Source organism: Salvelinus namaycush, chromosome 17, assembly GCF_016432855.1.
Source record: "Salvelinus namaycush isolate Seneca chromosome 17, SaNama_1.0, whole genome shotgun sequence".
NCBI lineage: Eukaryota > Metazoa > Chordata > Actinopteri > Salmoniformes > Salmonidae > Salvelinus > Salvelinus namaycush.
In genome coordinates this window covers 15,845,489-15,872,816 of record NC_052323.1, presented here as the reverse complement: position 1 = coordinate 15,872,816, position 27,328 = coordinate 15,845,489, and the positions used below count along the sequence as shown (strand labels likewise).

The 27,328-nt window shown below is 42.9% G+C and overlaps 3 protein-coding genes across 10 annotated transcripts; 2 read left to right on the top strand and 1 right to left on the bottom strand.

Moving 5' to 3' along the window:
- The first annotated feature begins 123 nt into the window (after positions 1–123).
- Positions 124–3,947, top strand: fosl1a (FOS like 1, AP-1 transcription factor subunit a). Of its 2 annotated transcripts, none has more exons than XM_039012228.1 (4): positions 124–534; positions 1,029–1,283; positions 2,639–2,746; positions 2,894–3,947. In XM_039012228.1, the coding sequence occupies exons 1-4, from the start codon at positions 421–423 to the stop codon at positions 3,467–3,469; spliced, it is 1,053 nt and encodes a 350-aa protein (XP_038868156.1). In that variant the 5' UTR covers positions 124–420; the 3' UTR covers positions 3,470–3,947. The 2 variants fall into 2 exon arrangements, with proteins under 2 accessions (XP_038868156.1, XP_038868155.1); XM_039012227.1 differs by having other exon boundaries at positions 1,026–1,283.
- Positions 3,948–5,005: 1,058 nt separating this feature from the next.
- LOC120062336 (coiled-coil domain-containing protein 85B-like) lies at positions 5,006–8,479 on the bottom strand. The gene has a single exon (XM_039012226.1). The coding sequence runs from the start codon at positions 7,257–7,259 to the stop codon at positions 6,657–6,659; it is 603 nt and encodes a 200-aa protein (XP_038868154.1). The 5' UTR covers positions 7,260–8,479; the 3' UTR covers positions 5,006–6,656.
- Positions 8,480–10,538: 2,059 nt separating this feature from the next.
- Positions 10,539–25,825, top strand: LOC120062334 (acidic fibroblast growth factor intracellular-binding protein B-like). 7 transcript variants are annotated; one of them, XM_039012219.1, is made up of 12 exons: positions 10,539–10,846; positions 17,561–17,645; positions 17,770–17,968; positions 18,129–18,255; positions 20,531–20,631; positions 20,736–20,869; positions 21,025–21,133; positions 21,329–21,392; positions 21,671–21,757; positions 23,509–23,606; positions 25,153–25,159; positions 25,649–25,825. In XM_039012219.1, the coding sequence occupies exons 2-12, from the start codon at positions 17,561–17,563 to the stop codon at positions 25,715–25,717; spliced, it is 1,080 nt and encodes a 359-aa protein (XP_038868147.1). In that variant the 5' UTR covers positions 10,539–10,846; the 3' UTR covers positions 25,718–25,825. The 7 variants fall into 7 exon arrangements, with proteins under 7 accessions (XP_038868147.1, XP_038868146.1, XP_038868149.1 ...); XM_039012218.1 differs by having other exon boundaries at positions 25,153–25,209; positions 25,649–25,783; XM_039012221.1 differs by lacking the exon at positions 25,153–25,159 and having other exon boundaries at positions 25,649–25,783.
- Positions 25,826–27,328: the final 1,503 nt, after the last annotated feature.

Sequence of the window (27,328 nt, the reverse complement as noted above, 5' to 3'; positions counted from 1 at the left end):
ACTCACCATATATGGTTATATACGTCATCCGTACGTGGTCATTTACAAGTCAAAAACCAAGACACCACCACTTCCAGTAAATTGGGAGGGGCGTAAAATAACTATAGAATCGGTTTGGGCGTTTATAATTCCACGAGCACTCTATACCGTTCAGTCCAACTGGAGTAATCAATACGTAAGAAGTAACTCAAATGAATTTGGGAGAATTTAGTCATACACAAGAACAAGAATTTAATTCGCAGTTTTCTTATTCCCCTTTCTTTTTGGATCCTACCAACATCCCGCAATAAGGAGGGTTTGCCCCACGCTTGAACAGTGAACCTGACACTTTCCACGAACATTTAATCGCTTGCTCTTCATAAAACTCCTCAGGATTACTTTGCACTCATCGTGAATCGGGATAGCAGTTTACAATCAAAGATGTATCGAAACTTTGGGAACTTGGGCCGAGGAGGCAGCGACTCTGGGTCCACCAACACCGGATCGAGTGCTGTATCCCAGGGCACCAGCACCTCAACTACTCAACAAGATCAGGTAGGCACACATATTGGTCTATGTTGATAAACATTAGTAAAAGTAATAAATCATAATTTGTGTAAAGTTTCCCCCCTCAATAATTATGATATTGCTTAATCATATTAATTGCAGAATGTAGTAATAATAGGGAATTAATGGCATAATATTGACATACAATTATGAGCCTACTACATTTTTATTATAGCCATGGTGCAGTTTGATTACCATTGTCAGATGAATTGATACACATTATGGATTTAAAATTATATTTTCAATGCTCACCGTCTTTGTCAAGATTGTTGCCTTTACATCCGGATGCACACCTATGTCCATGTCAAATGCATGGATAGCATGTTTTATTTATTTTATTTAACTAGGCATGTCCATTGCTCATGACAAATATCTGGTTCAAAATAATTACTTTGCTGTAAATCACTTTGTTTGTTTGTTTACCCATCATGTCCTTACTCTAACCTCCTCTCTTTGTCTCTCTCTCACTTTCCCTTAAGAAGTTCACTGTGGCAGGTAGTAGCCAGTTTGTCCCCAGTCTCAATGCCATCACTTCCAACCAAGACCTCCAGTGGTTGGTCCAGCCCTCCTTCATTGGTCCACCTGGCCCCTCGCGGCCTCCACGTCCTCTTTACTCACCTGCAGCAGGAATGAGGTCCTTCAACCCTTCACCTTCCCAACCACACCTCTACAGACCAGGGGTCATAAGGGCAGTGGCAAGATCCGGGAGCACAACCAGACGCAGGAACGATGAACATGTAAGAATATGTGTGGTCTTTAGCCAGCAGGGTGTAATACTATGTAATTGACTTTCAGCGTCAATCAAAATGTAGATAGGCATTGTGCAAGTGTAACGGATGTGAAATGGCTAGCTAGTTAGCGGGTACGCGCTAGTAGCATTTCAATCAGTTACGTCACTTGCTCTGCTAGCCATTTCACATCCGTTACACAAGAATGTGGGTGGATATCTGACCAAAATGCACATGAAACGTAAGGTCACTTAACACAACATAGACCTATATTTAGATTTTGAATTAGTGGTCGTCTTTGAAGAGTAACAGTTTTTAGTAGTCCCTTTTCCATGTAGTTGTCTTATTAATAGGGCTACACTGTATAAAGATACTACTGCCAGGCTTAGAATTAGAGTGCTCCGGTGGGACAGAGAGGGCCAGGGAATAGGGCAACTAGAGACTTCAGAGGTGTGGAGACAGACGGTTGAGTCAGTGCGTCAGTCGTGTGTAATATCCTGTAGTGTGTGTGACTGTTTTATACGTCTGACATGGCAGTGAGACTTCACCACACACCCGTCTTGTCTGATAGGTTGAAAACAAAATTACAGAAACAAATATTCCTGAGAGCTATCTTTTGAACGGGATAGATTTCTGCGACAATGTGGAAATTCCAGATGATGCAGAGGTTGACAAAGCATTTGTTTTGGTTGACAACTATGTACTTTGGAACAGCTATGTACAATGACCTGTTTCATCATTGTTTGAGATACGCCACTCGTTTGATGTTAGTGTGACATTGGCTAAGTGCTAAAAAGGATGAGCGCTTTTATCAACCTGTTAGAGCCAAAATATATCTGACACGAGCAGGTTCACAAAATGTAAGATGGCAAGACATCAAGTAGGTAAACTACTAGTAGGTTTTGTTTTCCTTGATAGTAGATGATTGTCATACCTGTTGGCTTTGTTACTTTCAGAATGTGTGGTTGAGTGAGCTGAAATTTGATGAGACAGGAAATGGGCTATCATGTGATTCACTGGGGCAAGTCATATGACTCATACCCGAGTCACAATTGGGGTCTGAGTGACTAATCACAATACAAGGCGGGAGAAATTGGGTGAACAGAGACAGAACTGACAATGTTAAATGAAATTGGAGAAAGGGTGTAACAAAATGACAAAAGGCTCTGATGTTACGAAATTAAGGGCCATCTTGAAAGTTTGAATATAGTGACTCAGTTCATACACAAGGTGGTAGTATTTCACCACTCAACACATTTTACAGCTATTCAACACAGTCCCCTTTATTCAATTGAGTTGTAAAACATATTATAACTTTTTTCAGTCATAACTCTGCCTCATCAAATGTCTTTCTCTCGCTTTAGTTGTCCCCAGAGGAGTTGGAGAGACGCAGAATAAGGAGGGAGCGGAACAAACAGGCAGCTGCCAAGTGTCGTAACCGTCGACGGGAGCTGACAGACACGCTGCAAATCGTAAGTTTAATTCTATTTCAGGAGGGCAATGAACCTATATATTTTTGAAGTTTGTAAATCATCAACTACTGGATTTGTCAACCAATTGAAAAATAATAGATTGACAATACAACCCTAACCGTTTATCTTTAATTTCCCCTCTCTTAGGAGACAGATGAGTTGGAAGGTAAAAAGTCCTGTCTGCAGAAAGAGATTGCTGAACTACAGAAGGAGAAAGAAAAGCTAGAGTTGGTTCTAGAGGCCCACCGCCCCATTTGCAAGATCCAAGACTCTGACTCGGATTCTGACCGGAGCTCAGAGCTTCCCTCATTGGGAGGTATCAAAATTGAGCCTGAGCTTCCTGACCTACCAGGGAGCTCAGCAAAGAGCCAATCAAGGATAGAGAAGCCCAAACCCAAAATTACTATCCCTGTCCGTCCTGTGACCTCCTCTGCCTCTGCTGTCCCCATGGAATCTGAGTCCCTTCACACCCCAATTCTTATTTCTACTCCATATCTTACTCCTTTCACGGCTAGTCTGGTCTTCAGTTATCCCTCTGGCTCTCTAGACTCCAGTTCCACTATTTCATCCCAGGCTCTACCGACTCTGTCATCTTCCTCTCAACATGGTGTGGCCCAGCAGTCTCGAAACCCCCAGCCTTGTAGTATTGCCCATCGCCGTAGCAGCAGCAGTGGGGACCAATCAGATCACTCCCTAAACTCCCCTACCATCATCACACTGTGATTTAACTGGCTTCCTTGGTGGGAAAGACTGAGTGACAACACTGACGGTTATGAAGATGATGACAATTATGACATAGGTGACTTTAATAACGACAGTAATTATACGCTAAATGCAGCTGGTCTACTTCATTTCATCTGTGCCTACACTTTCCAAATAGCCCCTACACACTAAATGCACACAAAAGCTAAAATACTGATTCTCACAAAAGGCATTATCGTGATGCGAATGACTCCTATTTAAAGGGTTGTATTGTTATACTTTTTTTGTTTTCACCGACGCATATAACTTCTGACAACCTATATTTGTTATGCTCAAAACACAAGATGTAGAACTGTGCAAACAAAAATGCATCAACACGGTGCACTTTGGCAATAATGGTGATATATTTAAGCAATAAGGTCCGAGGGGGGGTGGTATATGGCCAATATACCACAGCTAAGGGCTGTGGTATATTGGCAATATACCACAAATACCTAAGGTGCCTTATTGCTATTATAAACTGGTTACCAATTTAATTAGAGCAGTAAAAATAAATGTTTGTCATACCTGTGATATATGGTCTGATATACCATGGTTTTCAGCCAATCAGCATTCAGGGCTCGAACCACCCAGTTTGTAATGTAGGAACCACATCATGGTAGTGCATGGTAATAAACACGGTGGGTTTGTTTGAGGGTAAATATATGTGCATGCCAGGTAAAATTTCATGTGAGCTAGCTATCTTTTATATAAAAGATGCATACATCTACTTCTCATATTGTAAGTTTAGTACAATATAATTTAATTTATGAAAAACTGCATTATTTGGGGAAAATTTGAAAGATGACTAAGGCAGGACCATGAGGGTAAATATAGAATATATAGACATGTATTTATTGAGAGTGTAGTATATATTTTTTTATAATGTGTCTCTTTTGACTGATCAGTGGGCAGTGCCTTCACTTTAATGTGTTCATAGAACACGGTACAATAAAGAATTTTTTTTTCAAGACAACATGTGTATCTGGTGACTAAGTATGTTTGATTATGTTCATGTGATGAAATTTGCGTCAATATGTCAAAAAGTTAAATAAAATTCTACGCTTTAAAATATCAGTATGAAAGGGGTAAAAAGAAGACTAAATGCATCCTTAGTGTTAAACCCATTAGTTAGTTAGTCCATTTTGAATACGTCCCGTTTCCTGCTTGATGTTGCTGCATAGCAACATCACGTAAGGGGGTAATGGATGCTGGGGAGGAAAGGGAGGGGAAAGCTGGCCATTACCTCTGCTTCCTCTCTGGAAAGAATTGTATAACTGACTTCAATACAAACAGATACAAATAACACAAATTAACATTTCAGATGCGCTGAATAAGAAAGATAAGCAAGAAGAAAAGGTCACAGCGGGACATCTGGGTTTTTGATTGAATGGGAGGTCATGTTTAGAATTTTTTTTGGGCCTGGCAGAAGACAAAACGTAGATCAGAATGAGAGTCTGGTAAATGGAGATTTATTAGCCATGACCCTGATTCCTGAACACAGAGTTCTGATGTTACTGTACTTCTCGCAAATGAAGTGACTCACTAACAGGAGGCCCAGAGAGCATATGATAGCAATGATAATAAAAAGGAGATTTAGGAGAGAGAGCCTGTGTGTGCTTCTCTGTGTATCACTAAGTGGGTTAAAGCATTACCATCCACTGCGCAAACAGAGGTCCAAAAATAAAACTGATAAATATCCACAACGCCAGGCTGTATGACATGGACAGGAACATCAATCACCTGGGACAAACAGGTCATAACAAACAGGTCGAGAGATCAATCAATCACTCATGTTGCACCATGTAAAATGAATGTCTGCAAAGTCACACACACAAAGAAAGGTCACAACATGATTGTCTCAGCCAGTGTATTTAAAGCTCTTCAATGCACTACGAGCAGCCCACCAATCACAGCCAACAACAAAGCAAATCTTATCCAATCCATGAGCATGGTCTATATGCTTAAAACAGAAATATGTATTTGTTAATGATGTAATACTGATATGTCAAGTTAATGAAGACAATGAGAGAGTATATCTACAGAATTACCACAAAACATTATATTAGCATCCTGACTATTGGCATTTTAGACAGAAAATGTGAAGCAGTAGTAATAATGATAATAATCATAACAATAATAATGTAGTAAAGAACAAATTAAAAGTGTCTTGTCTAGTTCCCAGCATCTATAAATCCATCATGTCAAATCCAGTCTCGAGCTTCCAGTTTGACACAAAAGTGGCTGGTTGAGAACAGCCTGGGCTGTTCAGTTCTGAGGAAGTTCTAAGTACACCATCATAGGTGCAGGTGCAAGACACAAACCAGCGGTGCCATCACACGTTTTAGTGCATTGTACAGCCTAAATTACTGTGGCACACTAGCTATGTATTTCAGTGTAAAACTCATGGGCAGCCAAGACAGTGTTCATAATATACTATTCCATTGTTAGTTTGTGATTTCATACACACAGCACTCCAATCCTGACCTGAGGGACTGAATGCATAATCTACATTATTTAAATGTTATTTAAAGGTCTTTCACAAAAATCATCACTCATCCTTCAAATATTTCAGTGCTTTTGGATGTCATGTACAGTAGACTAGTATGGCTCAAATCTGGATCGAGATATGTGTCTACAAGGACCCATATAATAGCTTTGTCCAGTGCAATGCAGTACGAAGTAGTCCACTATCAGTACAGTCCAGTGCATGAGATAACATCCTAACCTAACCTCCTTCCAACAACACCTACTACTGTTAACCACATATAGTCTCAATCACAGAAAAGAGGAAAACCTCCCAAAAGATTGTTTTAAAAAAGCATAAAATTGCAAAATGATCATTTGATAAAGCTTGACCTTTAGTCTCAAATGTTTATGTGGGCCTGTCATCCCTCTTTCCAGGAAAAATACTTTTTCTTTTCTCTTGAGGATCCTTTTTCAACTCTTCTTCAGGACAGCAGTACGTGCAGAAGGAACAGAATTGACTGCTATTCTGGAGATGCTGCTGTATTACTGTGTGTTATAGGCCATCTTCTAAAAAGTATCCCAATCAAGTTTGTGTTCTACCAATGAATGCTGTGAACAACTAAACATATTTCCTCAACCCATATTTCTCTTTATCGTGCTCTTTCACTACTCAGTGAAAGTATCTGGCTCTGTCCCATCTTCAGTCATCAGGTGAGCACACCAGGTGAAGCTGGTCCGGACTACCGACACTCCCAGTGCTTGAACTTCCATCTCCCAGGTCTCGGGACACCATACACGGCAGGTTGAGCTCAGTGGAACCACCGGGACTGGAGTCATTCCTGCTGACACATTCCTCCTCCAGGACCAGACAGAGTTCTTTGAGGTCCAGATTCTCCTTCACCAATCCATCCTGCATGCGCTCTAGGTCGGACAGTTTTTTCAAGTAGCCGCCCAGATCCTCACGCATCACTTTGGCTGCGTGGTGACCGAACAGCTGCCATTCCCGGGCCAGCTTCTTCACCTTTAGTCGGTCATCATCAAGGAAACAGCACAAGTCGCGCAATTCTGTGTTTTCTTCCTGGAGACGCTGGTTGACGGTTTTCAGCTCCCTGATCTCAAGCAGGTGGCCCTGTAATTGTTTGTTAACTTCTTTTATCAGCCGTCCACGCTGGATAAGAGCAGAGATCTTCTCTGACTCCTCCTTACGCAGTCGACTCACCAGCTCTTCTTTAGAGCAGGAGAGTAAATCCTCGTCAGACATCTTTGACAAGTCTCTGTTGTAGAGCTCACTGTCACTCCCCATATTGTTTGGACTGATCTGTAATTCAATAACCTGAGAAATAGCCTTTCCCGATTACAGGCAGTTGAGGGTACAAATAACTTCAGCAAATTAACTTTAGCCTACAATTCCTGGGATGCTCTGCAATGTGCATCGAGGCTACAGTAAGCTTTTTACAGTCAGCCCTGAATTGTATGACTATCAACTGACTCTATCCAACCATGGAAGCAAAATATAGGTCAACAGTAATTCTTGGTTTTACCTATGGATAATGGGGAACAGTGCATGCTTCACATCAATGTTTTTCTATGAGCTATAAAATTCCCTGAACAAGTTCGCTCTTGATATAATAAAACAAAGCAAAGAATTTCTATATTTTCAATATAAAATGTCAATCCATCACTCTCATATCTCAGATGATAATCTGTGATTATAGGCTTTGTAAAAAGAGTTTGCATTAATGTCCAGTTTTCCCTTTGCTTTTCCTTGGTTACCTTCAGCAGGGTGAGGGGTTTTCGTGATTTTGCAATCCGTTATTTCGTTTTTATTGTGCAGTTAACTCGTCATCCTATATCGGAAAACCTTGGATAAACTACGATAACGTTATTTTACTCAGATCTTCATGTCTTATTATCAGAAGTGACGTGCTGAAGAGCATCTGCTTTCGTTCTGTCCGAGTAAATGTTGTATACCCTCTGGTTGGAGAATTTGTTCATGGCATAACATTCCTTTTGATTATAACCCCAAAAGAGGCAGTAATTTGAAATTCACCGAAGAAAACAAACAAGGCTCTGAAGTTTCAAAAAAGAAAAATGCATCCAGATTCCTGCTCATCCTATTGCATTGGTGTGTGGAGGATTACAATGTCGGCCTTCTTCCACTGTCATTATAAGGCGGATGTCTCCTCTCAGACTCGGTTTTTCTCTCCACTCAGTGAATTTCAGAAAATGACGCCCATTTAAAAATAATGGGATTTTCTTCTATCCTCTCCCTTCACATAAAAAGCAATAGAAATTAGTAGTAATCATCCATGTAGTCTTTTAAAAACGAAATGAACAAACACAATAAAAATGTAGGACGAAATCGATACAGACCACGTTTGTGGAAGAGATGCTCGGGTTAACAGTGAAGGTCAAAATATTCACTGATGTTTTAAAAACACAGTTTCTTGATATTATCCTACAAAATGATTAAAAAAGCGATTACATTCTTGAGCATTGAAGTATGGTTGTCGGATGGTGGTTGTGAAGGAGGCGGCCGTAGGAATGCCCCTCTTCTGAATCCCTCCCCTCTCTCTTTCCGTTTGGTCTTCCTTTACGGTAAAATAATAGCTTACACTACATTTATTTCATTTTATTTTGTGTGATGTCATTTCTTTCGATGGAATAGCTTATACTACGTATTGTATCCCGTTGAAAGAAATGACATCACACAAAATTTGAACGCATGTGTTTATACTATTAATTTTGTTTAGGATGTATCACATTTGTGTTAAAATCTACGGGCAGTCCTGAACTACAATACATTATTCGGAATATATAGCAATCATATCACATACCATTGTATATTTGTATTCCATATATATTTGTTAAAGACCTCCCCACATGACCCCACTCTCCACCCCCTCCAACCGTAGGCCCACAAACGCACACACACGCATGCACAACAGAATATGACACACAAGCATCAGAGTCACACTTTGACACAGAACAATAAGTGAATCAGAGTTACAGTGTAGTCTACACAATTTCAAATACACAGATGGAAAGTGTGACAAAAGGTTTAAGCATGAGGTATTTGGCCACATCCTTCCACCCTTCATTCCAGCTCTATTGTTTCAGTGAGGCCATAACAATATAGGGTGTTATACCGGGACTGGGGGAAGCAGGGGATGGAATCAGGGTGAGGTTAGCTAACAGAAGGGCTGGAACTGGGAGAGGGTTGTTTGGTTGGTTTGCAGTGAGGTGTAAAACAAAAAGACAGTTGACTGTGTACTTTTTCTCTTTTGTAATTTTGAAGGGCACAGACAGATACAGCAAAAGGAGGATGGGAGGGGCGAGGAGAGGGATTTGATGGGATTTATTCAGATAAATCTCTGCAGGGAAAACATGCGCAAAAACACATACACACCATAATTGATCATAGTAGCTATCTACTTTTTAACATTTTATTTGTGTTTATTATGGTAAAATAACCGTTCTGATATTCTGTTTTACATAATGTAATTGCGTATGTTTTGTATATCAAAATATAATTTTACAATATAAACTTGTGCAACATGTTCTCATGTAGGTTACATCATATTTTTCATAGATTGTAGTATTCCACATTTTTTGTTGTTGAAAATAAGTAGTTCAAAGTGTGCTGCTGAAAAGGTTTAAATATGGCCGCTATACCAGATACGAAAGAGGAAGCGAGACACTCTACTCACAGTTTTTTCTGATTCAATGAAAGCCAATGAACTAAGTAGAACAGACCCAGCTGCTTTAGAGAGACATAGTAATGACGTCTTTTTGTAGGCACTAACTCTGCCATGGTTCGTTGGACAAAGCCTATTGGGAAATGAATGGCATTTTTAGAGGGTTTTTGGATAAACGCCGAAAATAAAGTATGGTAAACACAGGTTTAGGAGATCTCATACGTTTTGTTCTATGAGATAATCTTCATCAGCTAACGTCACCTTTTGTGGATTTTGAAGCATTTATGTTAAAAAAATGCATATTGTATAAAGGTCATGTTCACTGACTGATATTATCTCATATAATAAAACGTAGGCTATAAGATATCCTTAGCCTGTGTTAACCTCAGACCTTATTTTCGGCATTTATCCCAAAACCCTATTCTTTCCACATTAATTTTCCCCACTGGAATGGCTGAAGGAACCAGAGGTAACTAATTTCCGTTTTTTAGGACTACAAGCTAGCGAGTTCATTGGTGTCTATGGTAGACCCACCCCGTTAAATTGACCGGAACTGATAAAAACATGTTATGGTAAACAGCCAACCATTTTTGGGTATACTCATAGAGATCGATAGAGGACTCATTTTAGTATGTGTGCCATTATAGCATTTGTGACAGCATGAGCAGCGTCATTGAGGCAATCTCCATTTTGAAGTAGTTAATTTTCTTCTTCACGATTGGCTGACCCCTCCTGATGACCCAGCCAATGAAGTTGGAAGACCCGCCCAGCTGACTACATTAAAATGGTGGAAGCCCTCAATGGCGTTGCCCATGCGAAAAATGCCATTTGGGCCACTGGACGCTTCTATCATTCTCTATGGGCTATACCAGACATACTTATCTGGCTATATAAAGATACTTCCTGTAAAGGCACAATAAAGTGTTGTTCACAGGTCTTTTCTTCCGTTTATTTTTCGAAAAAAAGGCTTCGTTACAGCATTAGCAACGGATGACAATGTCTCCAGCAGTAAATGTATAGTTTATAGGAGCTTATTATCCGTTATGTTTTTAGATAATAATGAATTATCTAGCTAGCAACGTTAGCTAACGGTAGTATACCAGTTCTGGATAGCCGGGATTATTACTCATCCTAGTTAAAACGCTTAGCTATATTATAACAGTCTAGAATATTGGAACCTTAATTTAAAAAGGTAAGTATCATCTTGTTCAGTCAGATAATGTATACAGTTAATATAGTTCCAAGTAACTAACGTTAGTAAAACATTGACTTGCTAGTACAGTGCAGGGAACCTGACGTTGAAATGCATTGAATTCTACGTCGGGGAGATATGAGCATTTTAATCAGGAAACTTTCCCCTCACAACCTCTACAAAGCAGAATGTTAAATACAATTATATTTTAAAGTACTTTACCGGTTGTCCATACGGTTGGTCTTTTTAGCTTGTAGGAATGTTAGACAATATATTCACAAAGTATAATTACAGAAACTTTTCAAAGCGCTGGTAATTTATTGCATTCAGATTTCTATCACCTGAAGCATGTGCAGAACCATGTGCATACTTGCTGTGCTCGTGTTTACGAGTCACCTGCATGTATTTGTATCTTGTGCACATGCTTCAGGTGATAGAAATCTGAAAGCACTACCAGGAATTTGAAAAGTTTATTTAACTAGGCAAGTCAGGGCCAATTGTGCGCTGCCCTATGAGACTCCCAATCACAGCCCGAGATCGAACCAGGATCTGTAGGGATGCCTCTAGCACTGAGATGAAGTGCCTTAGACCGCTGCGCCACTCGGGAGCACTATATAAAGCAGGCAGACCGGCCTCCTGGGCTGTTTGCATGACAGTGTCTATGGTTTACTGAGAATGGTGCAACAGTCCTGTGGGCGAAAACGGGTTGTTGATGAGAGAGGTCGAAGGAGAATGGCAAGAATCGTGCAAGCTAACAGGCATACCACAAACAGGCAAATAACGGCGCAGAACGACATCTCGGAATGTACAACTCGTTGGTCCTTGTCACGGATGGGCTATTGCAGCAGACGACCACACCGGTTTCCACTCCTATCAGCTGAAAAAACAGAAGAAGCGGCAATAGTGGGCACGATGAATCCTGGTTCCTGTTGCATCATGCTGGTGGCAGTCAGGATTTGGCGTAAGCAGTGTGAGTCCATGGCTCCATCCTTCCTGGTGTCAACCGTGGTGGTGTGGGGAATGTTTTCCTGGCACACGTTAGGTCCCTTGATACCAATTGAGCATCGTTTGAATGCCATACCTTGTAGAATCCATGCTCCAAAGAATTCAGGTTGTTCTGGAGGCAAAGAGGGGCCCGACCCGGTATGGACAAATGCCAAAGTACGTTAAAATGTAATTTTATTCAACATTCTGGCTTGTAGAGGTTGTGAGAGAGAACTTTCCTGATTCAAAAGCTCATTTCTACCCGACCTGGAATTTAATGCAAATCAATGTGGGGTTTCCAGACAAAATCTAGGCTTACAAAGGAGTCGTTGAATATGGCAATTTTCCTTTAAATTCAAGAAGCAGCCATTCAACTTGCCATTCACCAGCTTTTCAAGCTTAATAATATCAAAATACGTTCAGTACTTACCAAAGAATGGAGTTTTGCTGAGAAACTGTCGTCAATTATGCCGTACCGGCCTGTATGTACTCCCAAAAAGGTCTAAATAAAAAGTTACATGCAACCGAAAACATGCCATGTCTGGAACGAATCCATTGTTTTTGAGTAAGTGCAATTGCGTCATATCCACCTATTCTGCACCTGTTGCAATATTATTGGAATTAAAATACACTAAATAAAGCCCATCTAGAAATATACAATCACTGTAAAAACTTACCCTATATTGTCTACTTAATCTACTTACATTAAATATTATTGCATCCATGTAGCGCGGGTGAAACAACAGATTGATATGATGTTCATACTGTTGTAGGTGATCAAATCAATGACCTTTCCTGCTGCTGGATCAGCCGAGAGGTGCACACTTGCTCAAAAACAATACTTAGATTATTTCCAGACAAGGCATTTTTTCGGTTGCATGTAACTTTTTTTATTTAGATATTTTTTGGGAGTACATACCGGCCGGAATGGCAGTAATGACGATAGTTGTTTAGCAATACCGTCCGTATTTTGACATTTATTAAGCTTAAAAAGCTGAAGTTGAATGGCTGCTTCTTGGGCCAAAGGAGAATCTCCATATTCAACGTCTCCTGTAAACCCAGATTTTGGTTCAGTAGTACAGTAGCTATGTACAGTGCATTCGGAAAGTATTCAGACCCCTTGATTTTTCCCCCCCACATTTTGTTACTTTAAAGCCTTATTCTAAAATTGATTAAATATATTTTTTTTCTCATAAATCTACACACTAACCCCATAAAGATAAAACGAAAACAGGTTTTTAGGAATTTTTTTCTGAATTATTAAAAATGAGAAACCTAAGTATTCAGACCTTTTGCTATGAGACTCGAAATTGAGCTCAGGTGCATCCTGTTTCCATTGATCATCTTTGAGATATTTCTACAACTTGATTGGAGTCCACCTGTGGTAAATTCAATTGAATCAAATCAAATTATATTTGTCACATGCGCTGAATACAACAGATTCACCTTCACAGTGAAATGCTAACTTACTAAACCAACAATGCAGTTTTAAGAAAATAACAAAAAAAAGAGAGAAAAGAATAACAAATAATTAAAGAGCAACAGTAAATAACAATAGCAGGGCTATATACACGAGGTACTGGTGTTCAGGTAATTGAGGTAATATCTACATGTAGGTAGAGTTATTTAAGTGACTATGCATAGATAATAACAGAGTAGCAGCAGCATGGGGGGGGCATCGTCTGGGTAGCCATTTGATTAGATGTTCAGGAGTCTTATGGCTTGGGGGTAGAAGCTGTTTAGAAGCCTCTTGGACCTAGACTTGGCGCTCCGGTACTGCTTGCCGTGCGGTAGCAGAGATAACAGTTTATGACTAGGGTGGCTGGAGTCTTTGACAAGTTTTAGGGCCTTCCTCTGACACCGCCTGGTATAGAGGTCCTGAATGGCAGGAAGCTTGGCCCTGGTGTAGTACTGGGCCGTACACACTACACTCTGTAGTGCCTTGCGGTCGGAGGCCGAGCAGTTGCCATACCAGGCAGTGATGCAACCCGTCAGGATGTTCTCGATGGTGCAGCTGTTAAACCTTTTGAAGACCTGAAGACCCATGCTAAATCTTTTCAGTCTCCTGAGGGGGAATAGGTTTTGTCGTTCCCTCTTTACGACTGTCTTGGTGTGCTTGGACCATGTTTGTTGGTGATGTGGACGCCAAGGAACTTGAAGCTCTCAACTTGCTCCACTACAGACCCGTCGATGAGAATGGGGGCGTGCTCGGACCTCCTTTTCCTGTAGTCCATAATCATCTCCTTTGTCTTGATCGCGTTGAGGGAGAGGTTGTTGTCCTTGCACCACATTGTCAGGTCTCTGACCTCCTCCCTATAGGCTGTCTCATTGTTGTCGGTGATCAGGCCTACCACTGTTGTCATCGGCAAACTTAATGATGGTGTTGGAATCGTGCCAGGCCATGCAGTCATGAGTGAACAGGGAGTACAGGAGGTGACTGAGCATGCACCCCTGAGGGGCCCCCGTGTTGAGGATCAGTGTGACGGATGTGTTGTTACCTACCCTTACCACCTGGGGGCGGCCCGTCAGGAAGTCCAGGATCTAGTTGCAGAGGGAGGTGTTTAGTCCCAGGGTCCTTAGCTTAGTGATGAGCTTTGAGGGCACTATGGCGTTGAACGCTGAGCTGTAGTCAATGAAGAGCATTCTCACATAGTTGTTCCTTTCGTCCAGGTGTGAAAGGGGCAGTGTGGCTGCAATAGAGATTGCATCATCTGTGGATCTGTTGGGGCGGGAATGCAAATTGGAGTGGGTCTAGGGTTTCTGGGATAATGGTATTGATGTGAGCCATGACCAGCCTTTCAAAGCATTTCATGGCTACAGACGTGAGTGCTATGGGTCGGTAGTCATTTGGGCAGATTACCTTAGTGTTCTTGGGCACAGGGACTATGGTGGTCTGCCTGAAACATGTTGGTATTACAGACTCAGACAGTGAGGGGTCGAAAATGTCAGTGAAGACACTTGCCAGTTGGTCAGCGCATGCTCGGAGTACACGTCCTGGCAATCCGTCTGACCCTGCGGCCTTGTGAATGTTGCCCTGTTTAAAGGTATTACTCACATCGGCTGCGGAGAGCGTAATCACATAGTTGTCCGGAACAGCTGATGCTCTCATGCATGTTTCAGTGTTATTTGCCTCCAAGCGAGCATAGAAGTGATTTAGCTCATCTGGTAGGGTCGTGTCACAGGGCAGCTCCCGGCTGTGCTTCCCTTTGTAGTCTGTAATAGTTTGCAAGCCCTGCCAAATCCGACGAGCGTCGGAGCCGGTGTAGTACAATTTGATCTTAGTCCTGTATTGATGCTTTGCCTGTTTGATGGTTCGTCGGTGGGCATAGCGAGATATCTTATAAGCTTACAGGTTAGTCCCACTCCTTGAAAGCGACAGCTCTACCCTTTAGCTCAGTGCGAATGTTGCCTGTAATCCATGGCTTCTGGTTGAGGTATGTACGTACAGTCACTGTGGGGATGACGTCATCGATGCACTTATTGATGAAGCCAGTGACTAATGTGGTGTACTCCTCAATGCCATCGGAAGAATACCGGAACATATTCCAGTCTGTGATAGCAAAACAGTCCTGTAGTTTAGCATCTGCGTCATCTGACCACTTTACAGACCCAGTCACTGGTGCTTCCTGCTTTCATTTTTGCTTGTAAGCAGGAATCAGGAGGATAAAATTATGGTCATATTTGCCAAATGGAGGGTGAGCTTTGTACGTGTCTCTGTGTGTGGAGTAAAGGTGTCCCCCCCCCCCCCTCTGGTTGCATATTTAACATGCTGAGAGAAATTTGGTTAAACTGATTTAAGTTTCCCTGCATCAAAGTCCTCGGCCACTAGGAGTGCTGCCTCTGGATGAGCGTTTTCCTGTTTGCTTATGGCAGTATACAGCTCATTAAGTGCAGTCTTAGTGCCAGCATCGGTCTGTGGTGGTTTGTAGACAGCTACAAAAAATACAGATGACAACTCTAGGTTGATAGTGTGGTCTACAGCTTATCATGAGATACTCTACCTCAGGCGAGCAAAAGTTCAAGACTTCCTTAGATATCGTGCACCAGCTGTTGTTTACGAATATGCATAGGCCCCCGCCTCGTGTCTTACCAGAGGCTGCTGTTCTATCCTGCCGATAGAGTGTATAACCCGCCAGCTGTATGTTATTAATGTCGTCGTTAAGCCACGATTTGGTGAAACATAAGATATTACAGTTTTTAATGTCCCGTTGGTAGGATATACGTGCTTTCAGTTCGTCCCATTTATTTTCCAGTGATTGAACGTTAGCTAACAGTACTGATGGCAAAGGCCGATTAGCCACTCTTCGCCTGATCCTCACAAGGCACCCCGATCTCTTTCCGCAAAATCTCAGTTTCTTTCTCCAGCGGATGATGAGGATGAGGGCCTGTTCGGGTGTTTGGAGTATATCCTTCCCATCTGACTCATGAAAGAAAAATGATTTGTCCAATTCGAGGTGAGTAATCGCTGTTCTTATGTCCAGAAGCTCTTTTCGGTCATATGAGATGGTAGCAGCAACATTATGTACAAAATATAAACAATGCGAAAAAACAAACAAAATAGCACGGTTGGCTAAGAGCCAATAGAACGGCAGCCATCTCCTCCGGCGCCATCTTTATTGATTGGACATGATTTGGAAAGGCACACCTGTCTATATAAGGTCCCACAGTTGACAGTGCGTGTCAGAGAAAAAACCGAGCCATGAGGTTGAAGAGCTATGAGACAGGATTGTGTCGAGGCACAGATCTGGGGAAGGCTACCAAAACATTTCTGCAGCGTTAAAGGTCCCCAAGAACACAGTGGCCTCCATCATTCTTAAGTAGAAGAAGTTTGGAACCACCAAGACTCTTCCTAGAACTGGCCGCCCGGCCAAACTGAGCAATCAGGGGGAAGGGCCTTGGTCAGGGAGGTGACCAAGAACCTGATGGTCACTCTGACAGAGCTCCAGAGTTCCTCTGTGGAGATGGTTGTCCTTCTGGAAGGTTCTCCCATCTCTGCAGCACTCCACCAATCATGCCTTTATGGTAGATTGACAAGACGGAAGCCACTCCTCAGTAAAAGTCACATGACAGCCCGCTTGGAGTTTGCCAAAAGGCACCTAAAGGACTCTCAAACCATGAGAAACAAAATTCTCTGGTCTGATGGAACCAAGATTGAAGGTTCACCTTTCAATAGGACAACGACCTTAAGCACACAGCCAAGACAACCAGGAGTGGCTTCGGGACAAGTCTCTGAATGTCCTTGATTGGCCCAGCCAGAGCCCGGACTTGAACCCGATCGAACATCTCGGGAGAGACCTGAAAATAGCTGTGCAGCGTCGCTCCCCATCCAACTTGACAGAGCTTGAGAGGATCCGCAGAAAGAATGGGAGAAACTCCCCAAATACAGGTGTGCCAAGCTTGTATCATCATACCCAAGAAGACTCGAGGCTGTAATCGCTGCCAAAGGTGATTCAACAAAGTACTGAGTAAAGGGTCTGAATACTTAAATGTGACATGATATTTCAGTTTTTAATTTAATACATTTGCTAACATTTCTATAAACCTGTTTTTCCTTTGTCATTATGGGATATTGTGTGTAGATTGGAAAAGGCTGTAATGTAACAAAATGTGGAGGGTCTAAATACTTTCCAAATGCACTGTAAGTGGTGAATGATATTCCACAGGTATTGTGACAAGTGAAATGAAAACGCTGACGCTTATTAAAACCATATTTGTCTTGTTTCCACTTAGATGTCAGTGGAACTTGATGTGTTTGTGGGTAACACCACCATTATGGATGAGGAAGTCTATCAGTTCTGGCTGGATGGCTACACAGGTATTGGCCACAACATTCACCAACTCACACACACATACTAGACACAGTCATCCATAAAAAAAAGACTTAATCAATATCTCTAACATAAACCTTGAATCCTGTTTTCTTTCTGCCCCATCCTCAGTGAATGATGCAGTGAAGGTTCGTATGGAGGGAGGGGTATTGGAGGAGTGTGAGGCCAGTGCTGAGGTTTTGCGCAGTGACACCATGGACCAGTACAGAACCTTCCAGATGTGTGAGCGCCTCCTGCACAGCCCCGCCAAACTGGCCAATCAGCTGCTGTTCCAGATCCCACCTCATCGCCAGGCCATGCTCATAGAGAGGTGCTCTACCATCTCCTGAAACACTTTTTAATGTCTTATCTTCCTCTGCCTTAAACGTCACCTAATCTGTCTCTCTCTCCTCCCTCTCGCCCCTCTCCTCCCTCTCGCCCCTCTCCTCCTTCTCGCCTCTCCTCCCTCCCGCCTCTCTCTTTCTGTAAAGGTACTATACGTTCGATGGCGTGTTTGTACGTGAGGTCCTTGGGAAGAAACTCTCGAAAGGGACCAAGAAGGACCTGGATGATGTTAGTGCAAAGACTGGTGTCACACTGAAGAGCTGCAGGCGGCAGGTAGCAGAAACCTCAGCGAGACATCCCCATTAACAATGACTACATCACGGAACTGTAACATGTCCCAAGGGGAAAATTGTCTTAGACACACAGTACTGCTGTATACAAAATACACTGTACATCATACACTTCTTGTTTAGCCACATACAGTACCAGTCAAAAGTTTGGACACACCTACTCATTCAAGGGTTTTTCTTTATATTTAATATTTTCTACAATGTAGAATAATAGTGAAGACATCAGAACTATGAAATAGCACATATGGAATCATGTAATAACCAAAAACAGTGTTAAACAAATCAAAATATATTTAAGTTTCTTCAAAGTAGCCACCCTTTGCCTTGATGACAGCTTTGCACACTTGGCATTCTCTCAACCACCTTCAACTGGAATGCTTTTCCAACAGTCTTGAAGGAGTTCCCACATATGCTGAGCACTTGTTGGCTGCTTTTCCTTCACTCTGCGGTCCAACTCATCCCAAACCATCTCAATTCTGGTGATTGTGGAGGCCAGGTCATCTGATGCAGCACTCCATCACTATCCTGGGCAAATAGCCCTTACACAGCCTGGAGGTGTGTTGGGTCATGGTCCTGTTGAAAAACAAATGATAGTCCTACTAAGCACAAACCAGATGGGGATGGTGTATCGCTGCAGAATGCTGTGGTAGCCATGCTGGTTAAGTGTGCCTTGAATTCTAAATAAATCACAGACAGTTTCACTAGCAAAGCACCCCCACACCATCAGACCTCCTCCTCCTCCATGCTTCACAGTGGCAACTACACATGCAGAGATCACCCGTTAACCTACTCTGTGTCTCACAAGGCGGTTGGAACCAAAAATCTCATATTTGGACTCATCAGACCAAAGGACAGATTTCCACCGGTCTAATGTCCATTGCTCGTGTTCCTTGGCCCAAGCAAGTCTTTTCTTTTTTTTCTTTTTTTTTCTCTCCAATTTCGTGATGTCCAATTGGTAGTTACAGTCTTGTTTCATTGCTGCAACTTCCGTACGGACTCGGGAGAGACGAAGGTCGAGAGCCGCGCATCCTCTGAAACACAACACAACCAAGCTGCACTGCTTCTTGACACAATGCCCACTTAACCCGGAAGCCAGCCGCACCAATGTGTCAGAGGAAATACCATACACCTGGCTACCGAGTCAGCGTGCACTGTGCCCGGCCCACCACAGGAGTCACTAGTGCGCGATGGGACAAGGACATCCCTGCCAGCCAAACCCTCCCTTAACCCGGACGACGCTGTGTGCGCCGCCCCGTGGGTCTTTCAGTCGTGGCCGGCTGTGACAGACCCTGGACTCGAACTCAGAATCTCTAGTGGCACAGCTAGCCTTAGACCACTGCGCCACTCGGGAGGCCCATGTCTCTTCTTCTTATTGGTGTCCTTTAGTAGGGGTTTCTTTGCACTCTGAAGCATTTATTTGGGCTGCAATTTCTTAGGCTGGTAACTCTAATGAACTTATCCTCTGCAGCAGAGGTAACTCTGGGTCTTCCTTTCCTATGGCGGTCCTCATGAGAGCCAGTTTCATCATAGACTTGATGGTTTTTGCGACTGCACTTGAAGACACTTTCAAAGTTCTTGACATTTTCCGAATTGACTGACCTTCATGTCTTAAAGTAATGATGGACTGTCGTTTCTCTTTGCTTATTTGAGCTATTTTTGCCAAAGTATTGACTTGGTCTTTAACCAAATAGGTCTGTCTTCTGTATACCACCCCTACCTTGTCACAACACGACTGATTGGCTCAAATGTATTTAGAAGGAAAAAAATTACACAAATTAACTTTTAACAAGGCACACCTGTTAAATGAAATGCATTCCAGGTGACTACCCCATGAAGCTGGTTGAGAGAATGCCAAAAGTGTGCAAAGCTATCATCAAGGCAAAGGGTGGCTACTTTGAAGAATCTCAAATATAAAATCTATTTAGATTTGTTTAACACCTTTTTTTATTTTCTTTGTCTTTTTTTGGGGGGGGGGGTTATTTCATAGTTTTGATGTCGTCACTATTATTCTACAATGTAGAAAATATTAATGACAAAGAAAAACCCTCGAATGAGTAGGTGTCAACTTTTGACTGGTACTGTACGCCACTTACAGAATAAGGGAATATACTAACACAGTTTAGCTCAACATTAGTGACTGTCCTGCCTGTACAGATTCTATGAGCTACAGAGCTCGAGACACTGTAGTTCTAAGACCAAATGTCACTGTTTTTCACATGCACACTAAAGCTTTTCTGAATGATCCCCTTTTCTCCCAGTTTGATAACTTCAAGCGTGTATTCAAAGTTGTGGAGGAACTGAAGGGACCCCTGGTGGAAAACATTCGTCAGCACTTCCTTCTCTCTGACAAGCTGGCCAGGTAATAGTAGAATTTACTATTCAATTTGATATAATCTTGTCATTTATTTTGTACACTTTGACCTCTTAAAAAAAAAATTACTCCCCTGCATCTCCTCTTCTCAGGGATTACGCTGCCATTGTTTTCTTTGCTAACAATCGCTTTGAGACGGGGAAGAAGAAGCTGCATTATCTTACATTCCAGGACTTTGCCTTCTGTGCAGGGCAGCTCATCAGCAACTGGACCGTGGGAGCATTGGGTGAGTCCCTAATCAATTGATCTGCAGTTGTGCACTGCAATCATTCCCGAGTCCTTATTAGGCCCGCATTAATTGGAGTTATGATTTTTTTTACTGTCACAGCACTGTTACCTAATACGGCAATATCAGATGTCTGAAGTAGTTTGTCTTCTCAGATAACATGGTGGAAGACATGGACGTGGATCTTGAGAAGGAGTTCTTACAAGATCTAAAGGAACTGAAGATTTTAATCACTGACAAGGATCTGCTGGACCAGCACAAGAGGCATGAGTGTGGTCCATTAGTTATTGATTGCCTGATATGTATGTTATTGATTGCTTCCTGTCAATAATTCACTTTTTTTTTCTCTACGTATTTTTTTGTGGATATTGTATGCGTTCTAATATTATGAATGACAATATTTAGTAGTATCCCTCATGCCCTTGCTCCCGTTTCTCTCATTCCCTCCGCCCCACTCAGTTTGGTGTGCACGGCTCTCCGGGGGAAGACCAAAGCATTTAATGAGATGGAAGCCAACTTCAAGGTGAGTGACAAAACATGCTTGTGTTACCCAACAGGACTGCTAACGCTTCAACAGACCACCCAGTTTCATAGGATGTGATGTCCTGCCTACTACAAAAATCTGTAAATCAGTCCATAGAAAGTGTGGTAACTATGGTTATATGGGGTCAAATGTGCACCACAATTGTCTAATTCAAACAGTTCACTTGAGTTTAATTATTTCTAAACTGCAGTATCAAAAACCTTTTCAAATTATTTGATAATTATTTGAAACAAACTCTACTCTCTCTTCATCCATAGAATCTCTCCAGAGGCCTTGTCAACATTGCTGCCAAATTAACCAACACGAAAGACGTCAGAGACTTCTTTATTGATCTGGTGGAAAAGGTATGTAAGTAAATCATTAGTAATATACACTGCTCAAAAAAATAAAGGGAACACTTAAACAACACAATGTAACTCCAAGTCAATCACACTTCTGTGAAATCAAACTGTCCACTTAGGAAGCAACACTGATTGACAATAAATTTCACATGCTGTTGTGCAAATGGAATAGACAAAAGGTGGAAATTATAGGCAATTAGCAAGACACCCCCAATAAAGGAGTGGTTCTGCAGGTGGTGACCACAGACCACTGCTCAGTTCCTATGCTTCCTGGCTGATGTTTTGGTCACTTTTGAATGCTGGCGGTGCTTTCACTCTAGTGGTAGCATGAGACGGAGTCTACAACCCACACAAGTGGCTCAGGTAGTGCAGCTCATCCAGGATGGCACATCAATGCGAGCTGTGGCAAGAAGGTTTGCTGTGTCTGTCAGCGTAGTGTCCAGAGCATGGAGGCGCTACCAGGAGACAGGCCAGTACATCAGGAGACGTGGAGGAGGCCGTAGGAGGGCAACAACCCAGCAGTAGGACCGCTACCTCCGCCTTTGTGCAAGGAGGAGCACTGCCAGAGCCCTGCAAAATGACCTCCAGCAGGCCACAAATGTGCATGTGTCAGCATATGGTCTCACAAGGGGTCTGAGGATCTCATCTCGGTACCTAATGGCAGTCAGGCTACCTCTGGCGAGCACATGGAGGGCAGTGCGGCCCCACAAGGAAATGCCACCCCACACCATGACTGACCCACCGCCAAACCGGTCATGCTGGAGGATGTTGCAGGCAGCAGAATGTTCTCCACGGCGTCTCCAGACTCTGTCACGTCTGTCACATGTGCTCATGTGCTCAGTGTGAACCTGCTTTCATCTGTGAAGAGCACAGATGGCGAATCTGCGAATCGCCAGTGGCGAATTTGCCAATCTTGGTGTTCTCTGGCAAATGCCAAACGTCCTGCACGGTGTTGGGCTGTAAGCACAACCCCCACCTGTGGACGTCGGGCCCTCATACCACCCTCATGGAGTCTGTTTCTGACCATTTGAGCAGACACATGCACATTTGTGGCCTGCTGGAGGTCATTGGGCAGGGCTCTGGCAGTGCTCCTCCTTGCACAAAGGCGGAGGTAGCGGTCCTGCTGCTGGGTTGTTGCCCTCCTACGGCCTCCTCCACGTCTCCTGATGTACTGGCCTGTCTCCTGGTAGCGCCTCCATGCTCTGGACACTACGCTGACAGACACAGCAAACCTTCTTGCCACAGCTCGCATTGATGTGCCATCCTGGATGAGCTGCACTACCTGAGCCACTTGTGTGGGTTGTAGACTCCGTCTCATGCTACCACTAGAGTGAAAGCACCGCCAGCATTCAAAAGTGACCAAAACATCAGCCAGTTAGCATAGGAACTGAGAAGTGGTCTGTGGTCACCACCTGCAGAACCACTCCTTTATTGGGGGTGTCTTGCTAATTGCCTATAATTTCCACCTTTTGTCTATTCCATTTTCACAACAGCATGTGAAATTTATTGTCAATCAGTGTTGCTTCCTAAGTGGACAGTTTGATTTCACAGAAGTGTGATTGACTTGGAGTTACATTGTGTTGTTTAAGTGTTCCCTTTATTTTTTTGAGCAGTGTATATTAGTGAATGTTTTTAGTCAGAATATTCAACTCTGGCTCTGGCTTATCAGGCCAATAAGATCTATAGACTTTTGTGCTACCCATGAGACTGGTGTAATCCCTCTCTCTCCCTCTCTCGCTCTCGCTCTCTCACAGTTTATTGAGCCGTGTCGGTCAGACAAATGGACAGCAGGAGACATGAGGCTCTACCTCACTCACTACACTAACTCTGCACACATACTTGACACATTCAAGTGAGTAACATATTACTGTTATACATACACTGCATATACAAAAGTATGTGGACATCCCTTCAAATTAGTGGATTCGGCTTTTTCAGCCACACCCGTTGCTGACAGGTGTATAAAATCGAGCACACTGCCATGCAATCTCCATAGACAAACATTGCTTTACTGAAGAGCTCAGTGACTTTCAACGTGGCACCGTCATAGAATGCCACCAAGTCAGTTTGTCAAATGTATGCCCTGCTAGAGCTTCCCCGGTCAACTGTAAGTGCTGTTATTGTGAAGTGGAAACGTCTAGGAGCAACAACGGCTCAGCCGCGAAGTGGTAGGCCACACAAGCTCACAGAACGGGGCCACCGAGTGCTGAAGCGCGTTGTTCCAAACTGCCTCTGGAAGCAACGTCAGTATAAGAACTGTTCCTCTGGAGCTTAATTAAATGGGTTTCCATGGCCGAGCAGCCGCACACAAGCCTAAGATCACCATGTGCAATGCCAAGCGTCGGCTGGAGTGGCGTAAAGCTCGCCGCCATTGGACTCTGGAGCTGTGGAAATGTGTTCTCTGGAGTGACGAATCACGCTTCACCATCTGGCAGTCCGACAGATGAATCTGGGTTTGGCAGATGCCAGGAGAACGCTATTTGCCTGAATGCATAGTGCCAACTGTAACGTTTGTTGGAGGAGGAATAATGGTCTGGTGCTGTTTTTCATGGTTCAGGTGAGGCCCCTTAGTTCCAGTGAAGGAAAATCTTAATGCTACAGCATACAATGACATTCTAGACGATTTTGTGCTTCGAACTTTGTGGCAACAGTTTGGGGCAGGCCCTTTCCTGTTTCAGCATGACAATGCCCCCGTGCACAAAGTGTGGTCCATACAGAAATAGGTTGTCGAGATCGGTGTGGAAGAACTTGACTGGCCTGCAGAGAACCCATGACCTTAACTCCATTGAACACCTTTGGGATAAATTGGAACGCTGACTGCGAGCCAGGCCTAATCGCCTAACATCAGTGCCCAACCTTACTAATGCTCTTGTGGCTGAATGGAAGCAAGACCCCACAGCAATGTTCCACCATCTAGTGGAAAGCCTTCCCAGAAAAGTGGCAGAAAAGGGGGGACCAACTCCATATTAATGCCCGTGATTTTGGAATGAGATGTTCGACGAGCAGGTGTCCACTAACTTTTGGTCATGTAGTGTATTGTGCTGCCTGGCATGTATTAAGGGCCTGACCGTTTTTAGTGTGTGCTTGCATAATATATGTATTTCATATCCCAGTTGTCACCAGTGGGTGTCACTGCATCTTGCTCATGTGTCTTAAACTATAGTTACCTTGTTTCTCGCACAGCCACTCTGGAATGTGGTTAACAGTTTACACAACCCTGCACCACGACACACTCAACAAATACATATTTATCGGACAACCATATTATAATAGGCCTCTCATTAAACTGAATAAGCAAAGATCGCTCCATATTATGAAACTTGGCCAGCTCTCATAATGAGACTTTGTCTTGAGTTTTACACGTTCCATATATCTCTCTTTCTCTCTCTCTCCCTCAGACACCAGGTAGTGTGGGACAGGTACATGGGAGTGATCAAAAGCTGCATCCTCAAAATGTACCATGACTGAGATGTTGCCTCGCTCAACTTCCTGTCCTCTTTATATCCGAGTCATGTTGTCTTTTTTTTCTCCTCTGCAGTCGTCATATAAATCCTCCGCTCCCTCTGTCAGATGTTTTCCTCCAATCCTAGTGCCCACATTTCTCCTTTCTTCATGTCTTTCTGCTGTTTTGTTTACTTCCTTCCTCCCTCTTTTCTCTCTCACTTCTCGGTCTGTTCTGACACCCTACTCTGCAATGTCATCTTGCAAATCATATAATTTGTGTTGTGTACTGAACAACAATAGAAATGCAACATGTAAAGTGTTTGTCTCAAATTTTGTGCACAAATTTGTTTACATCCCTGTTAGTGAGCTTTTCTCCTTTGCCAGATAATTCATCCACCTGACATGTGTGGCATATCAAGAAGCTGATTAAACTGTATGATCATTACACAGGTGCACCTTGTGCCGGGGACAATAAAAGGGGCAGTTTTGTCACACAACATCAATGCCATAGAGAGTTAAGTTTCGAGGGAGCGTGCAATTGGCATGCTGACTACAGGAATGTCCAACAGAGCTATTCCCAGAGAATTGGATGTTAATTTCTCTACCATAAGCCGCCTCTAACCGGCCTCACAACTGCAGACCATGTGTAACCACGCCAGCCCAGGACCTCAACATCCGGCTTCTTCACCTGCGGCATCGTCTGAGGAGGGGTAGAGGGGGTGCTGAGGATTATTTCTGTCTTTAATAAAGCCCCTTTGTGGGGGAAAACTCATTCTGATTGGCTGGGCCTGGCTCCCGAGTGGGTGGACCTAGCTCCCGAGTGGGTGGGCCTATGCCCACTCATGGCTGTGCCCCTGCCCAGTCATGTGAAATCCATAGATTAGGGCCTAATGAATTGAATTCTATTGACTGATCTCCTTCTATGAACTAATACTCAGTAAAATCTTTGAAATTGTTGCATTTATATTTTTGTTAGGTATAAATAAAGTAAACTCATTTTATACCGACGGTCTCTTGGCCCTGATTGTATTGCAGATATTGAGGGTGTGTGTTTTTGCGCACGCTGTGAGTGCTTGTTTATGTTAGAATGTCAGATGCAAATTACTCCGATTTAAAAACTGACTGCAGCTGTAGGGGTTGAGACCTGTTTGGTCCAATATAACACCTAGATATGTCACAGCTTGAACATGCCAAGAAAGTGGCTAGAATCTCATCCCAGCATGGATGAATATGGGTGAAGACGGACTATTTTGGAATACATCTGCATAGTAAATTAAACCTGAGTGGATTATAATATGAGAAGCCAGTAGTAAGCTGTGTGTCTATGTGTGGCCACTGGGGGTTGGGTAAGAGCAGCTGTCACCCCCCCCCCCCCCCACACACATCAATATCTCTTATTCTTATCTGTATTTCTTGAAACTGCACTGTTGGTTAGGGGTTCATAAGTAAGCATTTCACTGTAAGGTGAAATACCTGTTGTATTCAGCACATGTGACTAATAAAATTTGATTTTGATTTGATTTGAAACCTTGATTAAGTAGGTATAATGGTACTGCTCATATCCATGTCAATTATGGATTTGCACTTCAGCAAAAACGTAATATCTATAAATTATAACTAACATGGACACTAAGATAATAATATTGTAAAAAGGAAGAACATATTTCACTGTTTGTATACAGCAGTCGAGCTGTCCCGGAGTACACAGCTTTCATGTAATTGTCAAAGGAAATGTGTTGCAAAAGTATTAGTAGTACTGTAGTTATAACAAAACCTCTTGAAGAAATGGATGATGATTACTTCAGGGTCAGTCTTTTTATGCTTCTACATATAAACATGTCTGTCTGTAAGACCTCCAGTTTAAATATTTACTGGTAGTTAGAAAAGCTAACTACTTTTCCAAGAAGGCTTGTGTCTCTCCTCTCTCTCCTTCGCTCTAATTTTTGTCCACATTCCACCAACTTCTCTCCCAAGCTATAAATATCTGCCTGTGTCAGATTGGACCGGAGCGAGGGAAAATTTAGTGGCTGTACAGAAAGAGAGAAAAAGATGGGGGAAGTAAGGATAGATAGATTGGGGGAGCGAGCTGTGGGGGGTGATTTTAAATGAAACCAGGAGCGTTGTGTGACC